The sequence below is a fragment of the Anastrepha ludens genome, chromosome 6 (assembly GCF_028408465.1).
Source record: "Anastrepha ludens isolate Willacy chromosome 6, idAnaLude1.1, whole genome shotgun sequence".
Lineage (NCBI taxonomy): Eukaryota > Metazoa > Arthropoda > Insecta > Diptera > Tephritidae > Anastrepha > Anastrepha ludens.
This window is the reverse complement of record NC_071502.1, coordinates 75,988,568-76,011,634: the sequence shown is the minus strand read 5'-3', so window position 1 is coordinate 76,011,634 and position 23,067 is coordinate 75,988,568. Positions and strand designations below refer to the sequence as shown.

General features: G+C 34.9%; 1 protein-coding gene across 2 annotated transcripts; it reads left to right on the top strand.

Moving 5' to 3' along the window:
* Positions 1-2,609: 2,609 nt before the first annotated feature.
* Positions 2,610-15,896, top strand: LOC128868099 (uncharacterized). Of its 2 annotated transcripts, none has more exons than XM_054109836.1 (10): positions 2,610-3,201; positions 4,326-5,250; positions 5,313-5,646; positions 5,713-5,896; positions 6,221-6,331; positions 6,404-6,504; positions 8,401-8,498; positions 11,049-11,241; positions 12,138-12,238; positions 14,343-15,896. In XM_054109836.1, exons 1-10 carry the CDS (start codon positions 2,978-2,980, stop codon positions 14,499-14,501), a joined length of 2,430 nt encoding a protein of 809 aa, XP_053965811.1. In that variant the 5' UTR covers positions 2,610-2,977; the 3' UTR covers positions 14,502-15,896. The 2 variants fall into 2 exon arrangements, with proteins under 2 accessions (XP_053965811.1, XP_053965812.1); XM_054109837.1 differs by having other exon boundaries at positions 2,611-3,201; positions 8,407-8,498.
* The last annotated feature ends 7,171 nt before the right edge of the window (positions 15,897-23,067 follow it).

The window sequence follows — 23,067 nt, the reverse complement described above, 5'->3', positions numbered from 1 at the left end:
ATACATAAGTACAATTGATTCCAAATTCTTCAAATGAATATACATATCGCACCCTAAATACAAAAGGGTCACAACTCAAAATGTACCTTGTGCTCAAATATGAGCGAGACGTTATCAATAAAACGGTCCGCGGATGACATATGGCAAAAATAAATTTTTTGTTTTTTGGGAGGACTGTTATAAGCTTACATGGCAAATTTCAGCGTAATATGTCACATAGTTTGATTTCTGTGCTACTGTAAACAAGTCAAGCTCGAGTGTGGAAAATTTTGAGTTGTGCCCCTTTTGTATTTAGGGTGCGATATGTGAACAATTAAGTTTAACTACAGAACAAAATAATTTGATATTTTTTGTGAAAAACTATTCATTCTTGGTATGTTCGTAGATGCCAATGTAAAATTATAATATATGTACAGCCATGGACAGAGAAATAGCACACTTCCTATTTTAAAATGTTTATTGAAATTGAAATTTGAAAACGCCGAGCCAAGGAGCACCAAGAGATTTGGTGGCTCCTAAAACACTCAGACTAAAAAGCCCATTGTATTTAAAGCTCTGGAAAGGGGGTGGATAGTCAAGGAGGGAAGGAGAAGAGTATCAAAGAAAGAGACAGGAAAGAATAGAGACAGAGATAGAGATAGTTAGTCATGTGAGAATTTTCCAGATTCTTTGGCAAATCTGTAAATATCCTCCAGTTTTAGAGATTGAATATTACTCATTCTCATGCCATCGGAACCCAAAACGCGTAGCCCTGCTCTAGCAAAGGCAGGACACTCACTGAGAAAGTGCTCAGTGCTATCCGCCTCCTCCAAGCTTGACAGGCACACCGGGTCCTCAATGATTCCAATGGTGGTCATATGCTGACCCCATGGGTTGAGTCATGTAATGATACCGACCATCAACTGAATGTCTTTCCTTCTTATTTTTGGTTTGACAGTTTTTCCTTCGGATTTGTCAAAAAACACTTTGCAGCTCTGCAGCATACTAGACCAGACCATCGCTCTTTATGCAGATTGCCTACATAATCGCGGCTCCAGTTCATGATTCCTGCGGAACTGATTCCGATTATTGGCTCTGGCCCCGGTGGGGCACCGCAACGCGGACAAACAACACAGACAAACTTTTGATGGGCTGCGACGCAAACGCCAGAAACGAGCTCTGGAGCAGTTCGGAGACGAATGAAAGAGATAAGTCACTTTTTGAATTCTTATTAAATACCAACCTCGACATATGCAATGTAGTGGCCACCCCAACCTTTACTTTCCCGAGCTCGGAAAACTTTCCAGGCTGGGAAGAGGTCTTAGGCATTACTTTAAGCACAAACAATAACTCCCAAATAGTCACAAATTGGAGGGTATCCGACAAGAAATCCTTCTCGGACCATAGCTGGATTCTCTGCTATATCAATCTCAAGCTTGAGAAACCGATCCCATATAGAAACCCTAGAAGAACAAACTGGCACACTTTCCATAGAGTAACTCAGTCTAAACTTCAACATATAAATAAAACCATAACGTGAAGTAAAGACCCAGATGAGAAAGTAAGAGCTTTTGAAGCTTCGTTGACGAAAGGACTTGAAGTTTCATGTCCTGTCACTTATGGCAAAACAACTTATTCCACCTGGTGGAATGAAGATTTAAGTCAACTCAGGAAAATTACAAGAGAAATCTTCAACATCTGCTACAAACACAAGTACTTCAAACTCTACAAAGATTGCCTTAGGGAATACAATACAATACGATCAAAGAAGCTCGGACAGAGGCTTGGAGAGATTTTTGTAGCTCTATCGAATCAACCAAAGATACGGCCAGATATATTGTGGAATATTCGTGCATTCATCATTTAAATAAATAACATCGGTCCGCTAGTGCAGCGATTGTAGGTTATGCAATATTGACAGTTCAACGTTGACAATTTTGGCCGAGGATGTTGATGATAAATTTCTATAAATTGCCACTCCACCTGCTGCGTTTGTTTCAGAATCTGATCGATTATTCTGCCTGGTTACACATTCAAAATTTTCAATTGAAATTGGATCACAATTGTCACGCATCCATGGTTCAGCCAGAATCAAATAATTTGACCTTGGAATCACTGTGTCTTTTTCAATATCTGCAAAGTGAGCCGGCAAACTCTGTGAATTAAGGTTCGTTATTAGAGTTTGTCCTGCATTGTTTGAGTCATTACAGAAGTGTACTGCAGTATCAGTAATTTGATAAATGTTTCATAATTTTTCACGTTTGTGTAGATGTAACTTGATCAATTTCATTGCGAATCCATTTACCTCCTTCTCTATATCCTAGCAAACAAATAAAATTAAATTTTCTTTTGAAAAATGGAACTATTCCATCAGTATTTTCTTATGACGTTGTCACGTTGAACCATCGTCAGTAAACCGACTTTACAGACAACCTATTTTTTATGCAAAATTTAACTTGAAGTAAAATATAACTTATTGTAACAAATTGCTTTCAAAATGAGTAATAAAGAACAAAAAAAGTTAATTTTTTGTTTTAATTAAATTAAATAATTTGATGTATTTTTTCATGTTTATAAAATATTTTCTTTTATCGCGGTTTTCAATGTATACAGAAGTAGAAAAAAAGATGTGGTAAAAAAAAGAAAAATTAAGTAGGCCAAAATTTGTTTATTCGAACTTCTAAATAAACCTTCACAAAAAATGATTGCGTTACTATGGAAATTGACAGTAAAACAAGCAAAAAACCATCTTCGTGTTCTGCCTAAATTCGTATTCAGTTTTTTTCCTTCTCCTGTTAAGTAACAAAAGTATGAATTGGAGCATTTCTATATTAAGAAGATTTCATTATGTATGTTTGCTTTTCAGAAAAAAAAAATGTTTAAATCACTATGGACCCATGAATAAAAACGATTTTCAAGGTGGAAAAACAATATCGATTCTGATATGAAGTGAAGTGCCAAAATCGCCCAGGTAAACAGATACCACCGTCGAAATTCAATGGAACATCAAAACAATGGTCAATACCAACAGAATCACAAAAAGTATGACAAAAGTACACGATTATCACACTATCATCAGACACTGCATCATGCTTTGGAAGAGGATATTGCTTCAGTAGCTACTTTAATGAAAATGTCCACACAATCAATGGCATCGCAAAACACCCCAATACTGACTGCATCCTCACCTGTACCAGCACATAAAAGACCTAAGTCCCCAAGGTACAATATATTTCTACAACATATCTATAAAAATTTTATTTTCGTATTATTATGAAGGTAACAAGGGAAAGGTTTCATAATAGGAATATTATAGATGGATGGATATTTTGTCGATGTAACGGGTGACCTGAAGGCAATGATAGTTTTGGCAATTGTTATGTTCAGTCTAAATTAGTAATTAGCTGTCAGAATTCGTAATAGCATTCAGCTATAGAAATATATTCAATAGGGTTTGTCATGTCATCCAGCATCATTTCACGCGCTTCCAAAATAAATGAAATTTATTAAAGAATATTATATTATCCAAATTTCAGTACTGTTGAAAATACGCAACGTGAATTGTGCCATAATATTATTTATTATTGTTGCAGCTTACAAAATCCTGTCTAGTGTGCGTTAGGCTCAGAAAACAGGTTGTGTGGGCGGAGTTCAAAGGGAGAGGGGTCGTAGATGAATGGGACCTACATGAGTCTATGAGTTCAAACGCTCGATATATGTTGAGTATGTCTGATCGATTCTGGATGGATTATCAAGAATACAATTTTCCCAGGTCATAAGCATGGCTTTAGTGCGCAGACAATTCGTCATATCGTGCATAAGTTTCAGCGTGAATAAACTCTTTTGGACATTACAGTTATGTCCCAAACAGGTCCTTTTTCAGAATTTTTAATTATTATGTCGCACTGAAAAACACTTCCGGAAGCATGATTATTTTTTCCACCGGCAATTTATTTCAGAATATTGTAGATTTTTTACTTAGCACAATCAAAAGAGACGCATTGAACCAGGAATGATAGAATACAAGATCGCACTTTCCGAATTTGCTGTGAGTACATCACAAACAAGCAATTTCTCTTCCTTTTGTTTGTTTATCTGCAGAGATGGTGTCTACGGATGATGGCCAAAAAAACGACTAGAACTTGATATTGTTTGCAATAGAAATGATATATAATATGTAACTTTAACCAGGACACTATTTCAGTTGTATTGTACTTGAAATTCATATTTATGAAATACATGTGTTTTTTTTTTGTAGAAAAATTTGCTTGTTTTTGCAAATTGATTTAATTCGTTCAAACACCCTTATTTTTTCCAACTTCTTATACAGTCCTTCTTTATTGCAGATGCTTAGCCATGAAAATCGGAAGTTCTTATGATTCATCGCGGCCAGCTCCACGAAGTCCTTCTGTACGTAGTTCTTACAGCGCGCAAAACTCTTACTCGGACCCGTTCATAATAACTAGCAGAAGTGGAAATGTGGGTAGCTTCAGCGAAAACCCGCCAAGGAGCCCAAAAATCACAACTACTTATACTAATGATAGTTGCGATGATGCCTCTTCAACACCGTCTTATTACCAAACACCTACTTCTAGCTCACGTAGTCCGAAAGGCATATCTTCGCAAGGAAACTCAATGGACTCACCTTCTTCTGCAACTTTTCTCAGCGGCCCCGCGACAGCATCCCCTCGTCGAAGTCCTAACTCACCCAGAAAGTTCGTGTTTGAAGCTATAAGCCCAGTCGTGGACCCATTCTATAAAAAATTTGAATATTACGAACCAATATCGCCTGTAGACGAATGTCCTTCTAAAACATATAGTGGAAATTGTAATGACTATTTTGGAACACCACCACAAGGATCAGCATCCGCACAAATTTTTGATTCAAGAATACAGAATTCGAGAAATATTCTATGTACATCACCTTTAGATAGAAATTTCTGTTTACATGATTACAATCGTGACAGCAATGAGATGAAGCCGTTGGAGTGGGAAATGTCACAAATTGATGAACATTGTTTGAACCGTGACAAGTATTATGTAAAGCGAGATTCTTGTGTTACGGATAGTACTCAACTTTCACTTGATTCGAATGACACCACAAATAGTACTATGGCAACAGCTACTACTTCTTTTAGTTTTTCGGAGCCTTCCAAAACCGATAAGATTTCGGTTAAAAGTATTTCTGATGAAACCAGCCCTTCAGAGCAACGCGAAAGCTGTAAACATCGTCGTCATGCTATTAATATAACCTCTAACCCCTGCTATCAGGTAAAGAAGTTTCAATGAAATCTTGGAAAAGTTGTTAAAAAGTCTAACATTTGATATTCAAGGTGCTGCATAGTTCTCATTCTACATTAGATCGTACTTATTCAGACAGCATTACATCCTTACGACACCGAAAATCGACCAGCGATTTGACCAATGATTCCGAAGGTGGTCCAAGCAAGCAGAAAACCCTAGAAGGATGTAACTCTACCAGTTATAAGCCAAGACGACGGGGTAGTTCCAAAGGAGGATTAGCTTATTTAGCTAGTCGTCGTAGTTCTCGAGAGTCTATGAAAAGTAATACATCAATTTTTTCCAATGATGATATAGGGCCACTAACCTTCCAAGCATCCAAACGCGGTCAACAACGCCGCACATCAAATTTTCTGGAACTTCCAGGTTAAAATGAAATGTCGTCACTGAATTTTTACAATACAAGCTCTTATTTCAATTCTTATTCTATAGTTCCAGATCATATACGGCCACGTGTTTGCTCTCTACCTGACCGTCCTTATAATCCACGTGCCAGTGATGATCTTTACCGACTAAGACACTTCTCAATAAGCAAAGGGAATGTTGTAAATTGTGGTGACTCCATTATATCAAGACGATCGCGCAGTAACACCAGTATCAATTCTACCAATAGCAGGTAAGCAATAGTTTGGGAGCATGCTATGCAAACGAAGGATGATATCAATATCCACTCCCACCTTTCATACATACCTATAACGATAAGCCGCTAAAAATGTGATGTGCTACGTATAGTGCATATGATTCTGATTTATGGACGACACATTCTCAGTGATTTTACATTGCAGTCTCTATAGTTTTGTTCAATTTTCACTTAATAATATTATACTACTTGAGTCAAACTTTAAAAAACAAGACAAATTAAATGGTGTTTTTGGAATTTAATTACATGCCAAAATACGAGAATGCTATCGCATATATTTTATGTTTCACTTCCTTTCAGAGCTAGTGAACGTTCACCTTTTGAAGGATCATGTTGTGGCGGAGCATATGCAAATGTTGATTCGGTGCCAACTTCCCCAGACGAATCAGATAATATTGAGCCTCCACCGCGGTTCGTTTGAATAATTTTTGTTTTTAATGTTGGTCAATATTATTAATGCTGATCAATATTTTATCTTTATAGATATCGTATTGTTATGTTAGGTGATTCTGGCGTTGGAAAAACTGCCTTAGTTAATCAATTTATGACTTCAGAATATATGCATACATACGACGCCAGTCTAGGTAAGTTCAAACAATTTATATGTATATATTATTTTCGCATATTGGTAGAACCGAGGTTATAGGTTCTGTAATTCTCTTCAGAGTGGATTTCAGTCCAATCCACTATGTACTGTTCTGTTTTTCACATGCATTGTTTAATTTCAGTTTTTTTGTAAATGAATTCCGAATGAACTTGGGTGTTCAGAGAAACGAATTCACAATAAAATCTCGGTTATGATACGTTTTCACCAAAGTCCAACCGCGATTTCGCCGATTTTGGGTTTGAGAGCATTGACAACTGCTTCCACCACGTGTTTGGTGGGAATAGTTTAAACTGTAATACCTTATGGTTCATCCTTGTGCATGTATGTATAAGTATATCTAAATTTTTGGACGCCGGCAAGTGTTGCCCATTTTTGATAAGAATTCAATAAGGAAAGATAAAAATAACGTAAATAAACACTATTGTCACCATTCAATGTTAAAATGCATGCAAACTCAACACAAACACCCTGCGCAAGATGGCTTGAAATGGGTTTGGGTTATAACATTTGTGTGGGTTTTGACAAGTATTTTGGATGTTGCTTGGCTTAAACACACAACGCGTTGGCAGCAAACCCCAGTTTGACACGGATCCTCATTGAGCAATGCCTACAATTCAGCGTCTTCGAATGTTTTTGGCCTTTGAAGCGACGGAACCAGTCCACGTTTTTTCACTTAAAGCGGCATCTTCATAAACTTTTTGTAGCTCTCGATGCGCTTCAGCTGTCGTTTTTTTTCGAATCAAAGAGGAAAATCAACACTTCCCGCAAATGACGATTATTCGGCACAAAATCACACATTTTCACAAAACCAAATGTATATGATACCAAAACAAAATCACTAATGTGTCGAAGCAGTTTGTTTACCATATGTCTATGTTTGGTTTATGACGTTTAGTTTCGGTTATGTTAGACTCGACTAGCACACACTGCTGGCGGCATCTATTGACAAACAGCGGGAAATTAATTGCACACCTAATAATTTTAAAATTTTGTCAATCTGCCCTTAATAGGCTTTGTGAGGTATTAAGTCCCTGTATACCTTCGAAAAATTTTTTTGCTTATATATGTGAATGCATTAATGGCCAATTATGAAAAATTTCTATAAGTTGTAGAAAGGATCACGGTGGATTAAAGTGCACTTATCCAATTCTTTATACTTATTCAATTCTAGTCCATATATATATAATATGTTAGGTATTATTTTACCTCGCTTGGTATAGAAGTGAAACATATTAATTGGTTGTGAGAAATATAAAATTATAAATAATACTACATATATTAAATTTTGTTCAAATAAAAAGAGTGTCATTTCCGAAAAGTTTCGTAACATTATTATCACAAATTGGAGAATAATATTTTCTACGCAAAATAAGTCATTTCCAAAATTATCGGGTTCTTCGTTCTTCCTGTCTGTCCGGCTTATTGGTTCTACACTGCGTATACGCAATTTAGCGCTTGATGCAGTTGAATTTAAAACCTTTTCCAAAAACAAAGAGCGCTGACTAATTTTAAACAGCAAATATTATACTTTAAATTTACATTGGAGGAATTCCTAATTGATTTTAACTCCTAATGTACCGACGAAGGGGTAAATGGAAAATGTTTTGTTTTTCATGCTTTATTTCGTACTTGAAATGTAATGTGACACGAAGCCTAAGCCTCACTGAGTGTAAGATTTAGAGACACCATATCTTAGGCACTGTCAGAATAACAAATTTGATTAGTGCTTTAAATCCATCACACCTTATTAGTTCTCTTTTACATATATACGTACACATATTAAATACCCTCCAAAAAGTAGTATGCATATATTTTTAAACATTTTTATATGCATATAAACTCCGGTGTTTTTAGTAAACTGTTTCTATTTGAGTTGTAGATGACGAGTTCGGTGAAAAGACCGTGAGCGTATTGTTGGATAACGAAGAATCTGAATTGGTTTTCATTGATCATCCAAGCGTGGAAATGAGTGTAAGTAAAATATAGATAATTAATAATTGATCATATAATTTTAACGACATTGTGTAAATTTCTACAACGTTTTTATGTAGTACACTTACCAATCTTCTAGATATTTGAGGGAACTACTATAAAATATTTTAGGTATAATTCTAAAATCTCCTTTACACTTATGTTTATACTTATCGTTTTAACTTTCTTTCACAAACGTAGTCAAAAATGCACATGAACATGTAGAATACATTCTGTCAAAAAAATATCGGGAATTGTTCATTTAAAAAGTGCGCGTTACACATATGTCAAAATTTTTTTTGCTGGAATGTCATCTATAGTGTCGCAGAGTTTGAGCGTGATCTGTCAATTAGCTTTTTTTGGGATTTAATTATATCAGTTAACCGCAGGTGTCCTCTGCGATTTTCACTATGGATAAAAATATCGAAAAAAGAATTTGTCTTAAATTGTGTGTTTTGAACGGGATTTCGTGTGCCAAATCGTTGAAAATTTTGCAGAAAGCCTATAATAAGTGTGATTTATCCAAAACACGGGTCAACGAGTGGTATAAGACTTTTGCAGAGGGCCGAGAAGTCGTCGAAGATTTGTCCCAACCGGATGAAAACGTCCATCATTTAAGGTTAAGAGAGATAGCTCATGATCTTAGCATGTCTCACGAATCGATTCGCAACATTTTGCACCATCAAGTGAGTATGAGACGCGTGGCTGCTCGACTCATTCCAAGATAATTGAATTTCTTTCAAAAAATTCATCGGAAGAAGGTAACAGAAGATTTCCTGGGGCAAGAGAATTCGGACCCAACATTTATGCAGCGAATCATAACAGGGGATGAGACGTGAGTATATGAGTTTGACATGCAAACCAGCCAACAGACGGCTGAATGGCGCTATCCATATGAGCCGAAACCCAAAAAACCACGTCAAAGTCGGTCAAAAGTGAAAGTCATGCTACTCATTTTCTTTGATTATCATGGTGTTTGCACTCGGAATTCGTTCCAAATGGTTCTAGGGTAAATAAAGAATATTATTTGGAAGTTATGTGACGTTTGAGAAAGAATGTGCATAGGAAACGGCCCAATTTGAGGAAAAAGAAAACTCATAGATCTTGCCCCATGATAACGCACCATCTCACAAAGCTCATATTGTGAACAACAATATTTTTGCCCAAAAACGCGACAAATATCATCGAACAACGACCGTATTCAGGGGGCTAAGTCCCCCTGTGACTTTTTCCTTTTCCCAAAACTTAAATTGCCACTCCACGGACGCCGCTTTGAGTCGACAGAGGCCATTAAGGAGAATTCGCTGAAGGAGCTGAAGAATATCTCTTCAAACGCTTTTAAAAGGTGCTTTGATGACTGGACTAATCGTTGGCACATGTGTATTGCTTCGAATGAAGCCTATTTTGAGGGTGACACCATAAATTTTGATGATTAAACAATTATTTTGCGTGTTATTGAACAATTCCCGGTACTTTTTTGACAGAATATATATACTTATATGTTGTTAAACTCCCGAAAATATTTCTTTTTATGAAGCTCTTTGGTTTGGCTTGAGATCAAAACACTTCGCCAGTTCCATTTATTCTTAGTCACAATTAAAAAAACTTAATTTGGGTTAGCGGTTGACAATTGAAATGTAATTACTAAGGATGCTACCTATTTAGATTTGATGAATGAATGGTTTTATTGTTATTTAAAAATATTGGGGTCATTTGGGCGCTTCGTCAGACAACTAAAAATATTGACCACGCAAGAATTAGAACAAATAATTAGGTACCAAATAGCGCATAATGTATCAATTCGATGTTTTGAATTCCCAAAAATGCACTTCTTTGAGCCGTTGTAAAAGAATGTACATATATTGGTTTCGCTTATTTTTCAGATCTCTTTTGGTAATAAATAGTGGTATACCTTGATCTTGTAGACGCCTTTTGATGGAACGTGACTGAGTCTTTTAAGCGGTATTCAAGGCGAACATATATTTTTGACGCCTAGCTGCTTTTGTAATACTGAATGCATACGAAAGAAATTATTTTCCAGACATACCTCGATCACACGATGTGTCGCATAATCATTTTGTAATATCAATTCATAAGAAACGATTTTGTGTGACCTTTACGAAATGAATCCCGTATTCAGTTAAATACGATCGCGCTTGATAAGGGATGTCAATTTTCCGATTTTTATTATTTCGCGATTTTCGCGATATCATTATTACAATACCGGCAGCCCTGGTATAACTGCGGGGCTTAGATATTCATTACTTTGCAACAACTTAACCTGAAAAAAAATGTCTGATATATTTTTGGCAAATAATCGCTGTAGATAGTGGAAAATTACGTATTGAAAAACATCGCACGGAAATGTTCAAGACTAATGTTTCAAGTGCCTGTGAACGACATACTATAAATATCAATCTATCACAAACATTCCGAGTATTATTACCAAGTCAAGTTTTACGATGACAGTACCAAATTTAAGTTATTAACACTGCTCTTTTATATTTATTATTATTCTTATAAACAAATAAAAATATTATTCAAAAATAGGTGGAAAACTCTTTATCAACATACGAGCCACACGGTTGTGTTGTAGTCTTCTCCGTAGTCGAAAAATCATCGTTCCGTGTTGCAGAAGAAATTATAAAGTACTTGTGGCAAGAGAACTACATCAAAGATAAAGCCGTTATTCTCGTGGGGAACAAAGCAGATCTGGCCCGTGCACGGGTGATAGCATCACAAGGTATAATGCATTAGATTCACATATTCTTAGCAAAAAAACGTATGATTCTCTATATATTAACATTACGATTACTCTCTTCATATCGCGTCCAATATTTCTTTCACTACAACTATACATTACATTGTTTTCTTCTGCATATAGTTACGTTTTTCTCCAAATAGAACGTCTCTCTATAATTCCTCTGAATCGATCACTGGATTGTGAACTAAAAGTCACAAACTAATGGCAAGACAACTTGCAAGCTTTATTGAATTTCAATACTTAATCACTTTATATCACTTTGTGCGTTTACACGTCAACTTAAGACTGAATACTTTGTGCGCATGCACCTCTGCTTTTATAAATGTGTTTAGCAAATATCGGAATTTCTAGATGTGGCAACTGGTATTTTCTTCTTTTTCGAAGATATTCATGATTTATCACAATATAATAGATCAAATGAGAAAATGTAATCAATATCAGAAATCATGCGAATTGGATAAGTCAAAAGTCAAAATTCTACGAAGATCGAAACGAATACCTTTATTTGTAGGCTACAATCCCCAGAAAACTTCCTAGTCGGGCTCTCTAGTGGGCAGGAGTGAATTTCTCAATCCACTTACCTATACCCGAACCTTATCAGTGACATTTAAGATCAGTAGTCGTCCTTAAATTATTATCCCAAAAATGTATACACCGCATAAACTGTCCCCTCTGATTTTTCCACTCGCATTTAGGGCATTCCATAAACGACCTTGAAAAAATAACAAAGCTAGCTTATGACTTATCCAATGTAGATACGATTTTGCATTAAATAAATTTATGCAAATAAATATTTTACCTGAATGTATGTATACTCCTATTATTATGGTGAGAATATAAGTGAGTGTTAATTTATTCATCACTTAAATTAACAGAGGGCAAAGCATTGGCTGCTGCGCATGACGCTAAATTTATAGAAACCTCCAGTGGCATCCAACACAATGTTGATGAATTGTTGGTAGGAATATTAAAACAAGTGAGTATTAAACTAAATAAGAATTATGTAAATAAATTTTAAGGTTCAATGTTTTTATATGGCAAAAGATTTACGTATAGAATTATATAATATTGAAGTGATCCCAATAAAGCAACGAAGCAAAATCGATTGATCAGGAATGTTGCAGTCGACAATTTTTAGAGAGAATACTAATACCTTTACTACTAGTCTGCCGTGCGTGGTCACGCTAGAAGGGCTGATAATGTTTGCGTTTTATGAGAAAAGTTTTGTTCTGTAAGATGTTAGAGCACGCCATAAGGTCTTCGCTGTAATTGCTGTGACGATTTAAGTTCGGCGGCCGCCATAGTCGAATGAGTTGGTGCGTGACTACCACTGGGAGGTACACAGGTTCGAATCTCCGTGCATAAAACACCAAATAATAGAAAAAGTGGTTTCTAATAGCGGTCACCCCTCGGCAATGGCAAACCTCCGATTATATTTCTGCCATGAAAATGCCCCTCATTAAAAATATTTACTATTGAAAGTCAGTTAAAAACTATAGGTCACTTCATTTGTGGAACAACATCAAGACGCACATAACAAATTATTAGCAATAATCTTAGGTGAGGCTTGAATTTTACAGACTATTGCGAAAGTCTATTTAAGATTATTTCGATAAATCACGAGAGTTCTAAACTTATCTGTAACAAGCCCGACAACATGCAGAACTCCGCGAAATACTGCTTCATCCACGTATACAAAATTTGTCTAGGGAAGCGACTCATTCCATTTTCCAAAATACCATCATCATTGAATAGTATATTATGATAGCACAAATGAGCATTTTGTTGTTGTGTTACCATGTTATGCCATTTATACTTAATTGTAAACTGCATTAATATGAAAATCAAACTGTCTTTATATTTATGGTATCTGTATATGAAAGCCGAAGTTTTATCAGCAGGTGGGAACAGAGGAGAAGCAGAGACCAAGTGGAGAGGGGTTTGACTTCGGTTCGTTCTTCTAATTGCTGTCGGGTAGCATAAAGAAGAAAAATCTGGCGTATTTTGGAGAAATCAGGAAAAAATTATGACAAAATGAAAAATTGAGTATGTAACGTTACTATATACATATGGTAAACTAATTTAGTTTCACGTGCATGTCAATTTTTTCCTGGATAACTTTTATCGTACGCTGTTATATATATATATATATATAATTGGCGGGTACACCCTTTGGGGGTGTTTGGCCGAACTCCTCCTCCTATTTATGGTGACCGTCTTGATGTTGTTCCACAAATGCCTGCCGAGGGGCGACCGCTATTAGAAAAAACTTTTTCTTAATTTTGGTGTTTCACCGAGATTCGAACCTACGTTCCTTTCTGAATTCCTAATGGTAGTCACGCACCAACCCATTCCGCTACGGCGGCCGCTGTTATACCTATGTATATTAATTCTGTAATGATTTAATTTAATAAAAAAAATCGAAATAAGTTTAGGGGTAAGAAAAATAAGTTTTGGGGTTTATTTCCTGTTTTAATGACTACTAGAGTCATGTGTCAAGAAAACTTTTTATACCATTATATATGTATATACTTACGAATAATTGGCGCTTATACCCTTTGTTGGGTGTTTGGCCGAGCTCTTCCTGTAGTTTGTGGTATGCGTTTTAATGGTTTTCCCCAAATGGAGGGAGCTTTCTACGGCAGAGATACACTCCCAGGTTTGCCATTGCAAAACTTAAAAACTTTCATTATTTTTCATGATCTTACCTTCCCTTATCTATGATAGTTTCACTGCAGTGCATATGTATTTCAAGTAACATTTACTCAAAATCTACTTCGTGTTCAAATTGATGAAGCTCATTGGCACTGGTGCGCAAGCGAGCACAGACATCTTTTTAATTTTGTGGAAATATTGATTGATTGACTTGATTGAATAATGTTATTTAGTCTTAACTTAATGTTTACGGAAACAAACATCTTAAATTAAAATGTTGATGCATACTTATAATGTTAAACTCATGCTTTAAAAGTAATATATCATATAGGCATAATTTAAAAAAATTTCTTGGCTAGAGTAATTCTATATCGATGAATTGGGTGAATCCGATTTTTTATGGACTCATATTATATGTATTACAGATGCGTTTAAAGGAAACACGCGAGAAGAAAGCTACCTCATCGAAGCTGAAAAATTCCCGTACACACATATCGCTGCATTTGGCTAAGGAAATATTACAAAAAATATGTCTCAGTGATATTTCCAAATCGAAAAGCTGTGAGAATTTACATGTCCTATAAGGATATGCTGCAAGCAGTCAAGTATTCAAAATGTTTTCAGAATAAGCAAAGCACACAGTATGAAAAGCCTTTTTGAATTCATCATTGTGTGAGTATTTTAAGAAAATATATAAAAGTTTTATATTGTATTGATATGTCTGTAGTATGTGTAATAGATTTTGAAAAACTAGGCTAAATATAAGTTTCAGCTAAGTGTTGAACTGTAATGCAAATATCTTACCTGTGTTTTCGATTCTAAATTGAAATTTTAACATTACTATCTAAATACTGTATAACGAATGCGATGAAACGAAAATGAGATCTACGAATTGTTTAAAAATTATATATATACAATTGTATATGTTTAATAGCAGCTTTCATATACACATACTATATCAACATTCTACCTACAACTATTGTAACTCTTAACGACAATGTATGTACATACACACACATGTTCAGACAGTTGTGATACTGCTTTTACCAGTCAAAATAAATATGAGCAATAAATTGGTACACATGAGAGCATATTGCTTAACAAAATCTAAATAAATTTTAGTACACATTTTATATCCATAATCGTATACACATACATATGTAAATACATATGCACGTCTGTGAAAACTATTCAATGTAATACTTAGTATACCAATGATTTACTATTTGTAGTACATATGTACCTATTATTGTGAGCTCTAAAGTGTATTTAAAGGTAACCAAATACGCTTTTAAACTTGTATCAGATTGTTATTTTATTATTCTGCAAAAATGAACAATTATCTACATTAAAGAGAATCAACCAATTAAAAAACAATTATCATACATTGATATATATAAAAAAATGTATAATAGTAACATATATTCATAAGATTTAAGATATTAAGATATATACATAGATATTTCTATCTGAAGTTTGAAGTTTTATGTTTTGTTACGCCATTATGTAACCGCTGCCTTAATCTGGAACTATTTTGTAAAAACTTCAAGCTAGTTTCTGTTGGGCACTAATGGTCGCATTGATTTTTACACCACATAGTGTTGGCAATGCCAGTAAAAGCTCCGGAACACAAAACGATAGCAAATCAAGAGTGGATTATACCATAGGAGAATAGAGGTTGAGTAATTTTTTTTTTTAATTCGACTCTTATTTAAGTTTAACTAGATCAATAAAATCGTGGGGAAGTACATATAGTATATGTTAAAAAAGTACTGGCTGCTTTTCGGAACCTGATATTTCACTTATCTACTTTTAATAGTCTTGCCGTTGACAATATAGGTATAGGCTAATTTACGATACGATTTTGGTGATCAGCCCACAATTTAATTTTTTAATTTAGCATGAACTTTGTTGCTTTATAGAAGACATTTCCATACATACTCGAATTTTCTTTCATGAAATTCGCAAGTTTTACTTATTTTATAAATAGGTTGAAGGATATACTTAACTTTGAATTTATTGTTTCCTTGTATGTCATTCAAATTAAGATGTTGTTAGTATTTAATACTTTAAAGAATTGCGGAACAAGAAAAAAAAACATAAGAACAGTTTTAAATTTGTGGAACATTTTTTAATTTGGAAAGGCGCTTTCATTGCTATTTTGTTACCTAGTGAATAAACTATTTTCAATTCTCTTTCCAACATTTTTAATTTATTGTGCATTATAACACAGTGGATTTGATTTATAGCTCGTTAAAAACAGAATTAAAAGTAATTTACTATAATATAGAATATAATTGGTGCGTACCCCCTTTTTGGGTGTTTGGCCGAGCTCCTCCTCCTATTTGTGGTGTGCGCCTTGATGTTGTTCCACAAACAGAGGGACCTACAGTTTTAAGCCGACTCCGAACGGCAGATATTTTTGTGAGGAGCTTTTTCATGGCAGAAATACACTCGGAGGTTTGCCATTGCCTGCCGAGGGGCGACCGCTATTAGAAAAATGTTTTTCTTAATTTTGGTGTTTCACCGAGACTCGAACCGACGTTCTCTCTGTGAATTCCGAATGGTAGTCGCGCACCAACCCATTCGGCTACGGCGGCCGCCATATAATTTACTATAATAGGTTAGGTATTTTATGCATATTTTTTGAATATAGTCTTAATTAATTTAATTTAAGGGTGTCAAGGAGGTAAATATCACTCAAAAAATTAAAATGCTTTTCGAAGTTTGACCTCAAAAATAATACTTGTAGCTCAAAATACGGTTTAATATTTTGTAAAATAACTTTTCATTTCTTTCATAAATGGCTTTGCTGCGTCTAATAGATAATAGCTTTTTTTCGTTTTTCCCCCTACATCCCCCATAATGTATAATAAGGATGAGGGCCGCTTATTTACCTTAAATCATATGTATGTATGTATATACATCGAGCTACTCCACAATATAATTTGGGGATAGCGTTTTGATATTTTTCTATAAATAGTTAGAAGCCCCTATACTACAATATTACATATTTTATTTTTATGCGAAGCTTTCTATTGACGGAAATGCACTGTAAACGTCAGAAAGGAAGCCGAAACCAAATATTTTTATTCGTGCCGTGAACTAATGCAGTTTCACTCTTTCATTCATACCTCCGGACATTTACCCTTATTGTCACAAAAACACTCGGCATCATTCTTTGCTTTATGTTGATTCGAGTATATCCGTTAGTTGTTAGCTTGAAATTCTAAACTAAGGCTTAATGTGATAAGTAAGTTTTTGTATAATATAAAAATATAAATCATGTAAAAATTGCAAATGCATGATAGACTGAAGTCTATTGACTGAAGTCTACCAAAGTGCGTAATATGAGAATGTCTGTACCAAGCCTGTACATGCATGCATTTACTCCCTGCAAGGGAAAATACTAGTTGTGAACTATATATAATATAATTCTACCAGTTCACTTTTCAGTTCAAGCAGTGCGTGTTCTATTTTTTCCGCTGTTGGCAAGTGGTATTTTTAACACAGCGATGTCCTACGAAATGTCAATTGTCCGGCCTCAGCAAATATCACTTCATAATACCAAAAAATAAAGTACAGTCCAATATGTTTTTAAATATCCATTCCATTTCTACGTTTTAAAATATTCTATTTCACATTAAAAGTGTACGGAGAATTTGTTTTTTCTTAAAATTAAATGAAACTTCTTTCAGGTACAGTAATAGATTGGGCATTAAAAAATTGGTTCAAACTTATACTGTAAGGATATCCTAAAAAAATAAAACAAATTTTTAATAAGAGTCGTACGGAAATAAAATTTAGGAGCATGAATAAAATATGTTCAAATTTTTTTCTTAAATTGAAATGCTTTTCGTAATTGCATTTCTGGTTCATTATCTTTTAGAAACAGAAAGAAATTCCACTTAATAAAATAGGTATTTACTTATTATGTAAAAATTTATTGCCCCAAAAACCCGCATAGAAATTTTTATTTTCTGGGCTCTTTTTTCCGTGGGTCTAGTCTTGTTGTATTCCACTATTTCATCGGTGCTAAACACGTTTTCAAAATGTTTGCTGAAACAGGCTTCTTATTGCAGAAATATTGACACTCTTTGTTTTTATTTGTCATCGAAAATAATACACACCATCACAGTAAATAATTAAGTGTTTTGTAGAGTTCAATCCTGTCGTACAATATTCTCTATGTAATTATCGCGATGCATTGGAGCGTCTATAGACGAGTCTTCATTTCTCTTATATAAAAAAATTAACTAATCTACAGACAAATTGATCATTTTACTACCGATTTAATTCTAGTCAATGCCGAACTAGTGTAATTTCTTCTATTAAGTACCAGTGTGTGAACTATTTACATACCAATTTAGGTTTTCCCTGCAGGGACCGTACAAGATAAAATTCAATCATCGTTCTATACGAAGCCCATTAGTACAAACATATTTTTATGAGGCAAGCATACTAATTAGAATTGAAAAAAAAAACCAAATTTGTCTTTCAACATAGCAGTGCATTCCATCTTCAAGCCACATAATTAGTTTTAGACTGTGAACAGGGTTTTGAGCTCTACTACTGGATTTAAAGAACCAAAAGTTTTCAAAAAAGACTACAAAAAAATATATTCACTGAGAGAGTTATCTACGAATAAACATCCATAACTACTACTACTTAAAGATCCTTTTTGAGCGAATACTTGGCTTCAGTTAGTAACCAATTATTGAAATTTTTTGACTTCGAAGCTTAGAAAAGTGTGATCAAAATTACGGATCTCTGCTAGAGATATTTAAACTTGAAACTAGAGATAAAACACGTCTAGGTTGCAAAGATCTGCCAGACAGAGCTCGATATCCGCATTGCTACTAAAGTACTTGAATTAGCAGCCAAACCAACCTTTCTTAACTCACATTTTTCATTAACAACTTGACAACCAATAAAACGGAAGTTAGACCCATGGTAGACGAACTTTGCGTTCAGATCAGAAGGATCCCAATGTACAAATAGCATCAACACTAAGATATAAAAAGAAAAGAGCGGTTCCATGTACAGTTCAAGCCTACTATTAATCAAAGTGTCACAAATACACACTCTTCTCTATCTTTCACTTGAAAGGAGGCCTTCATCTTTCTCTGCTACCAACAGTAGGTGCTGCATCAAATACTTTCAATGTAGGAGAGTTAGTATGTTTTGGTAGGACGCGGTGACGCAGGATCTTTATTCGCTGCACATTGTCGATGCCACTGTAAAGCTCATACTGCTTTTTGTTCCATTGTCTGCGATATTCGTCAGCGTAGTCCAAAAAACCTTCGTAGAAACTTTCTCTCGAGCACTTCAAGGTCCGGCTCATTGGATGTTGTCATTGTTCAAGATTCCGTACCATACACTGAGATTGTCAGGATGATACGATTTATAAAGTGCGGTTTTTGTTCGATGGGGGAGGACTTTACTACTCAATTTTAAGGCTGACGTTATTTTCAGTGCTAATGCTGGTTCCCAAATAAATGAAGATCCTTACTACTTTGTACATACTTAGTATTGCAACCTATTACCTGCAGATTGCAACTCAGGCTCCTTAATTCTCTGTTCATCTTTTTACTAAGGGATCCTACAACTCAAAAGTTAGTTAAATGTTGAAGAATATACATTTTATGTCCTTAAGTGGTCTGCTTGCTTAGGTTATTATTTTGAGGTGCATCCAAGTACCAAAATCTTTAACCAAAAGCTGTTGTTACATATGTATCAATTAAGGTGCTATTTGTTTATATTTTGTAAGATTACTTAACATGTTATTTCACGAGAGAACGAGAAGTTCTCTCGGAGCTATAGCATTAAGCCAAAAAGTGTTTAAGACTATCTTCCAATTATAACAAAATTATATATCTATATTTAGTAAAGACTTACATACATATACAATATATATGCATACATATACTATAATATAACTCTAAATAATTATACATGCGTATTTAAATAATCAGGTTAAGAATTTTATGTGTTAAATTAGTTGAGTAGTATAAATGTAATAAAATGTTGATGCTTTATGACTGTTAAATGTTGACTGTAATCTATGTACAATAGAGAAATTTACAAAATTAAAAAAATTATGTATCATGTTTCTACAAAATTATTCTACCTACATGCTATGTATATCAAAATATTTTACATAAAAAATTTCCACGGAAGCATTACTTAAAGAAAGCGAAATTTCGCCTAAATAGATATGAAACCCAACATCCAAACTATATTATCTCTTCTTATTGCTCTGTTGGTTGGTTGATGTTATTTATTTGGATATGATTGTGCTATTTGGCGAAAGTAACTGCGTACCTTATTATATCGTCCCCTTAGTATAACAATAGCCTATGTGCTCATAGGCTATTATTTTTTTTTTTGAATTTTTGGATTCTCCATCGTCGATTTTATATGTGGTCAAAATTTTGTCAAATTCAAGTTCCACAAAGTGGGTCAAAACGTCAGTCAAAAAATAATAAATATTTACAGACATAACGAGATTTGAGTCAGAGCTACTTTCGACAAAAAGTTTGAAATTCATTTTCTCAAAACATCAAAAAATTTATAGGCTATTTTAATACTAAGGGGACGATATAGTCAAGCTGAAAACGAATTTCGTAACCACTTTCAAGTTTCAAAAAATCTCCAAATGTCAAAATTTTCAATTCAGATTCTTACTGCAATCTCAGGGATGATAAAAGGGTATCCGAAAAGATAAACTTAATGATATTTTTCTGCTTTGTTGGCCACGCAGGATGCTCTTAGAGAGATATAGCTGACCGTTTAAACCTCTCCATATAGACGAAATGCCATTTGTTCCGCTCGTTACACAAAAGCTAAACAATGGGCAACAGAATGACAAAGTGTTGGAATCTTCGCTCACTGCTCTCCCCTGTCAGCTGTTTCCATGAAACTAATGAGAGCCCGATGTAAATGAAAAATTACTTCCCTTCCGTATCGTAGTATCGTAGATTCTATCGTAGGATTTTGGAAAATTCCGTAGGACCATTTCAGCTGATTGCTCTTTCACCACACTGTGTTGCTAAACAGTACATTTCGAAATCAATTACAAAATGAACTTAGAAAAATTTTAATGTTTGTTAAAATAACTTAAAAACAATGTTGAATAATGTTAATTATAGATAGATAATTGAACTGTTTGTATCTGTTTGTTTTGGCTTTGGTCTATTAAACAATGAAAAATTCTAACTGATAACGAGGATGTGTGAAAAAGTGTGTATGCAAAAATATAAATGGCAACATTGTGTAGATACATACAACTATACTATACTACGGGTTGAGTTTTGCTCAATTTTGTGTTCTCCAGGGACTGCGATAAGGGACTACGATACGTCGGTCAGTGTTATTTTCCGTAAAGACAGAGGTGGTATTAAAACTGGACGTAGCAGAGAGGGCGGAGTTATGATTGCAGTTCGCTGTGATCGTCACGCATCACTCATACAATTGGAGGAGACTGATACTATTATAGTCTATTATTACTCGTCAGTCATCGCTTATTCAGTTGCAAGAGACTGATATTATTATAGACCAGCTATGCGTACAAATACGTGGTTCGCTTAGTTCTCTTTATACCTACATATTTGTGTTTCTTATATTCTACCCTTAAATAATGAGTGCTTGTATAAGTCGCATGTTAACAATGTGTTAGCCCTTCAGGATGTTATTGGGAATAACCAATTATGTGTCTTAGGGAATTTTAATTTAAGCAATCTTAAATGGTTATATTTAGATAATAACGTATATCTAACGCCGTCAAATGTCAACAGTCTTACGCAGGGCCGTGGAGAGAGTATTCGGGCCCCAGGGGAAACTTGAGATGCGGGCCCCTTCAAATTATTTTTATTTATCAAAATGCGTATTATGTTATAGTGATATAACATTTAAACATTGAAAAACTTATTGATAAAATTTTTGATAGAATTAATTATGATATAATAATCAATAATATACACTTTTGTATCACCATATTATATTTATTCTTCGTAATCGTGATCATAACATTCGATATGGTGACACCAAAAAAAGTATGTGACGGAACTCTGGTAGAAGTATTATTTACTATATTTTTTCAAGCAGGAAATTTCTTGGAATTACCCTCGAGTCCGGGCCCCTCTGAAAACTCCGGGCCCGGGGGAAAAAGTACCCGAGGGTGAAAGAACACCATCCTGCGGTACGCCTTGCTTTATTTTCCTCTGTTTAGATGTTTGGTCTCGAAATATCACCGACAAATGACGACCACTCAGGCAGTTCGCGGTCCACCTCATCAGCCCTGGCGGGAGTGTCGACTGTAAAATGTCATCTAGTAGCGTGGCGTGGCCGACTGTGTCGAAAGCCTTTTTTAGATCCAACGCTACTAGGACAATCCTCTCGCAGGGGCGGTTTTGGTTGAGGTCCCGGTTTACCTGGGTGTTAATGACGGTGAGTGCCATCGTGGTGCTATACACTCTTCGGAAGCCATGCTAGTGTGAGGCTGGGGTCAGGTGTCAGGGTCAGGGTCGACTCCTCCTTTTGTTTGGTTACGATATAAAATCATGTCTGGCTTTCCACTACTTTCATTGATTGTTCCTTTTTCATTACAGGATGAGAGCATGCACACCATTTTAGACGGCTTTGGTTTATATTATATAACGAGAGCGTCAAGGGTCCATCATAACAAAACATGCTAAATAGTTCCAGTCTCTCGCGAACGTGAATTTTTCATTATTTCCGGAATTTCACGTTTGTTTGTCCTTATAGTCCCCACAAGAGTCAATTTGTACAGTTATTTAGTAAGCTCTTTGCCAATGCAACTGACGTAAACCAATTGTCACAAGTAATATTGCGAGAAGTACCATGTTTTTCTTTTCTGTTTAATTCTTTGACATAATATTCCGCCAAAGGGACACCATCGGTTTTAGCAGTTGATTTGCCTAAATATGGAATGGCATTGAACATATATTATAGCACAGCAGTAATTACTTTTGCTTCTAATAGTAGGCTTAGAGAACGTAAGTATAAATGAAGATACAATTAGTAGATGCTGACGGTTGATTCTCAAATAAAGCTGTGTTTATATCAGGTTGTTGGATATCGATATCCCCATCTTCTATATCGCTATGAACATCATCCTCAAACACTATA

Excerpts from the sequence above, each read along its gene's own strand:
- LOC128868099 (XM_054109836.1), top strand. The coding sequence starts at position 2,978 with ATGGAACATCAAAACAATGGTCAATACCAACAGAATCACAAAAAGTAT. Across the intron at positions 3,202-4,325 it reads AAAAGACCTAAGTCCCCAAG|ATGCTTAGCCATGAAAATCG; the intron begins GTACAATATATT and ends TCTTTATTGCAG. Across the intron at positions 5,897-6,220 it reads ATCAATTCTACCAATAGCAG|AGCTAGTGAACGTTCACCTT; the intron begins GTAAGCAATAGT and ends ACTTCCTTTCAG.